The sequence below is a fragment of the Sapajus apella genome, unplaced genomic scaffold, assembly GCF_009761245.1.
Source record: "Sapajus apella isolate SASKATOON/1434 unplaced genomic scaffold, GSC_monkey_1.0 scaffold782, whole genome shotgun sequence".
Taxonomy (NCBI): domain Eukaryota; kingdom Metazoa; phylum Chordata; class Mammalia; order Primates; family Cebidae; genus Sapajus; species Sapajus apella.
Window position 1 is genome coordinate 24,945 of NW_022437708.1, and position 3,522 is coordinate 28,466.

The following is a 3,522-nucleotide window of genomic DNA, read 5'->3' on the forward strand; positions in this document are numbered from 1 at the left end:
AGCCTTTCACCTGCCTCTTCTCTGTCCCTGCAGCACTGCTGGAAAGGAAGGAGGAGGATGGACGGTGGGTGGCCGCCCTGGGTGCTGAGCTCTTTGTGCCATGGTTGGCGGAGCTGTGTGCCCTTGGTCTGCTGCAGTGGCGGGGCTGGCTCTGGACCAACTCCCTGAGGATCCAGTACAGCCTCCTGGGTAAGGCACCATATGCCTGGCTGTGGGGCAGGTGGAGGTGGCAGGGCCTGCCCTGTTTCCTGCGGCTGTGGCTCTGTGAGCTAAAATATGCTGTCACCACAGGATTTTCCATTAATCCTTCTGTGGGCTCTGAGTAGGACTTAGTACCTGCTCATTAACGAAAAAAAGATGTGTCTGTTGAGGGGACATTCATCCATCTCTTAACGCCTCCCCATGGACAGATTCTAATGGAGTGATGGGTGAAGGAGAGCACAGGGCCAGGGGGACATGGCTGAGGCCAAGCTGGGCTGGACCCTCCTCTTCTTGGAGCCCTGATGGAGGGCTGCCTGGCAGAGGAGGGCAGCGTTCTCTTGATCGATCCTCACAGCTCAGGCAAAGCAACCAGTGCACTGTGCAGCACCAGCCAGAAGCTGCAGACAGAGAGCGGCTCAGACAGCACCTACAGGCTGGAGCTGGGCCACGAGCTCCACTGCACACAGATGCCAGCCTTCAGCCACAAGGTGGGTGCCCAGGCCAGGTGGGATGTCCAGAGAGAGCACCAGAGTCAGGCAAGTGGTGATCTGAGTACCCTGAGCTCATCCCCATAGAGATGAACTTGCTCCCAGTAGCATAGCCATATAGGATGGATGCAGGGCTGGCACTTCAGCCTCAGTCTTATGTCTATTCATCCAGGGTTGATTGAGGCCAGGAGGCAGAGGTTGCAATGAGCCAAGATGGTGCCACTGTATTCCAGCCTGGGCAACAAAGTGAGATCTTGTCTCTAAAATAAACAAATAATAAACAAAACAAAATGAAACAAGGCCAGGTGCAGTGGCTCACACTTGCAATCCCAGCACTTTGGGAGGCCGAGGCAGGCAGATCACGAGGTCAGGAGTTTGAGACCAGCCTGGCCAACATGGTGAAACTCTGTCTCTACTAAAAATACAAAAATTAGCCAGGCATAGTGGCAGGTGCCTGTAATCTCAGCTTCTCTGGAGGCTGAGGCAGGAGAATTGCTTGAACTGGAGGCGAGCTATTGGAAGAACTGGGACGAGAGCAGCAACAAGAGGCATCTCTGTGTCAGCCAGACCTTCAAGAATGACTCAGGGCCCACCCTGAGCAATCAGTTCACGGAGGTGAGCCTGGCCACTGCAGCAGAGCTTTGCCCTGTGAGTCCAGCGTGGACAGTGGGAGCTAGGGAACCTTTCATGGCTCCCTGGCCCTGGCTGCAAGGATGCAGGCAGCTGAAACTCAGCCTTGGTGACTTTCCCTTTTGCATCTCCAGCCCCACGTCCCCAGGGGTGAGGAACACTTGTCACAGTGCCAAGGACTGGAAGGAGGGCTTGGGAAAAACAGATTTCCAACCATAAAAATGCATTTTGGAAACAGTGTTTCACTTGTAGTTTTTCAAGACGGGTGGGTTCTTTTGCTGAGTTAGGAATGATGGTGTGCTCAGCAGCTGAACAGATGGTGGTTCTTCTACAGCACACATTTCACCTTGTACATTTTTTTTGTCCCTTTTCACATCCAGTCCTGCAAATGGTGGTGTGTGTGTGTGTTTGTGTTTTTTTTTTTTTTTTTTTTTTTGAGATGGAGTCTCACTGTCACCAGGCTGGAGCACAGTGGCATGACCTTGGCTCACTGCAACCTCTGCCTCCCGTGTTCAAGCAATTCTCCTGCCCTGCCTCAGCCTCCCATGTAGCTGGGACTACTGGCATGCACCACAATGCCTGGCTAATTTTTGAATATTTAGTAGAGATTGGTTTCACCATGTTGGCCAGGATGGTCTTGATCTCTTGACCTCAGGATCCACCTGCCTCAGCCTCCCAAAATGCTGGGATTATAAGTTGGAGCCACCACGCCTGGCCCAACCTTCTTTTTTTCGTGGTCTGCTGTCTCATTCTTAGAGGGTCTCCCAAGCTAACATCCCTTACACCTGCTGCCTAGGTTTCTCCAGTCTTCCACCTGCTTTCTTTTGAGTGTACAGCCTTGTTTCTGTGAAGGTCACTGCCACAGGGTCTCTTTCTCATTCCACAATGAGCTCTCTGTGGGCACGTGGTCATCAAACGCTCACAGTGTCTGCCCCAACTGCCCTGGCAGGACGAGGAACTTGTGGCCTCTCCACCATCTGGGGCTAAGACCCTGCCCAGCGCCAGTGTGGGCGTCCCTCTGACTGGCTGTTGAATGTCACCTTCACATCCTCTCTGCTGTGCCAGAGTCTCATGGCCACCCAGAGGGCAGTGAACTGGGAGGAGTGTTCCAGGACTCGGCACACTGTGCTGTTCGAGGCTGTGATTGACTACAGCCAGAGGAGGCAGGAGTGTCGGTGCAGGGAAGGGGGCCGGCGTGGAGTCCAGGGGGAACCAGGGCCAGCACCCAGTGTCCTTTCCCAGTCCCAGTGCCTTCACATGGGATGCACTTGGCTGTCCCAGCACTATGTCACCCAGGGTGTTTAGTGGGGGCTGCCACATTTGCAGGAGCTGCTTGGTGCAGACCACACTGTCAGACTCCTAGGAGGCAAGCAGGTGTCCAGCATAAACCACGTTTGTGCAAACAGTTCAGGTGCAGAAAGCCTCAGATCACTTCTAGGACTGGTGGGAACCCTCCCCAAATCCAAGTTCCCAGACAACCTATGAGCAGGCCTTGCAGAGGCGGCTCAGGTCTGCTGTGACAACTCGTCTGCATTCTCCAGTGCCCATTGCTCTGTTCTTTGTCCCTCCTCCCCCACCATCTTATTCCCAGGAACAGGCCCTATCTCCTTGCTGCCTGGGCTGGGCCTCTGAGCTGCCCAGAGGCGTCATGGTGGGGGGTGGCTGCCCGTTGCACAGCCCCTGACCACACTGAAGGACGCCTACCTGGAGGTGATGCTGTGGCCCCTCAAGGAGGTGTGGTGGGAGGGGCCTGAGGAAGCCATGTGGCAGCTGCGGGACTGGGTGCCTGGGATGCCAGGCAATGGGGTTCCAGGCCCATCAGGGTGGCCCTGGGGGCTGTGAAAGGTGCCCTGGAACTGGTAAGTGAGAGCAAGGATGGGGCGTGGCTGGCACTTAATGACTGAGAAAGCTCTCACTGTTCCCTCCCTCTCCAGGTGGTCCAACAGATGCTGTCCTGGGCTGAGGCCATGTTCTCAAGGGCACTGAAGAGGCTCTGCAAACCCCTGCTGGACCTGTACGGCCTCGCAGCCAGGTAATGCAGGGTTGGGAGTGGCACATCCGGCATTCCTGCCACATATCAGGCACAGTGCTGAATGCTTCGACAAGCTCTGACTCACTGATTCCTCTGACTGCCCTGCACAGAGGCTTCTTCACTCCCCATTTCACAGGTGAGGAAGCTGGGGTTTCCTCCTCATGCCATGGA

General features: G+C 55.3%; 1 protein-coding gene across 1 annotated transcript; it reads left to right on the forward strand.

Moving 5' to 3' along the window:
• Positions 1–405: 405 nt before the first annotated feature.
• Positions 406–3,484, forward strand: LOC116546342. Its single transcript, XM_032272637.1, has 2 exons — positions 406–689; positions 3,254–3,484. The coding sequence occupies exons 1-2, from the start codon at positions 504–506 to the stop codon at positions 3,353–3,355; spliced, it is 288 nt and encodes a 95-aa protein (XP_032128528.1). The 5' UTR covers positions 406–503; the 3' UTR covers positions 3,356–3,484.
• Positions 3,485–3,522: the final 38 nt, after the last annotated feature.

Excerpts from the sequence above, each read along its gene's own strand:
- LOC116546342 (XM_032272637.1), top strand. The coding sequence starts at position 504 with ATGGAGGGCTGCCTGGCAGAGGAGGGCAGCGTTCTCTTGATCGATCCT. Across the intron at positions 690-3,253 it reads TGCCAGCCTTCAGCCACAAG|GTGGTCCAACAGATGCTGTC; the intron begins GTGGGTGCCCAG and ends CTCCCTCTCCAG.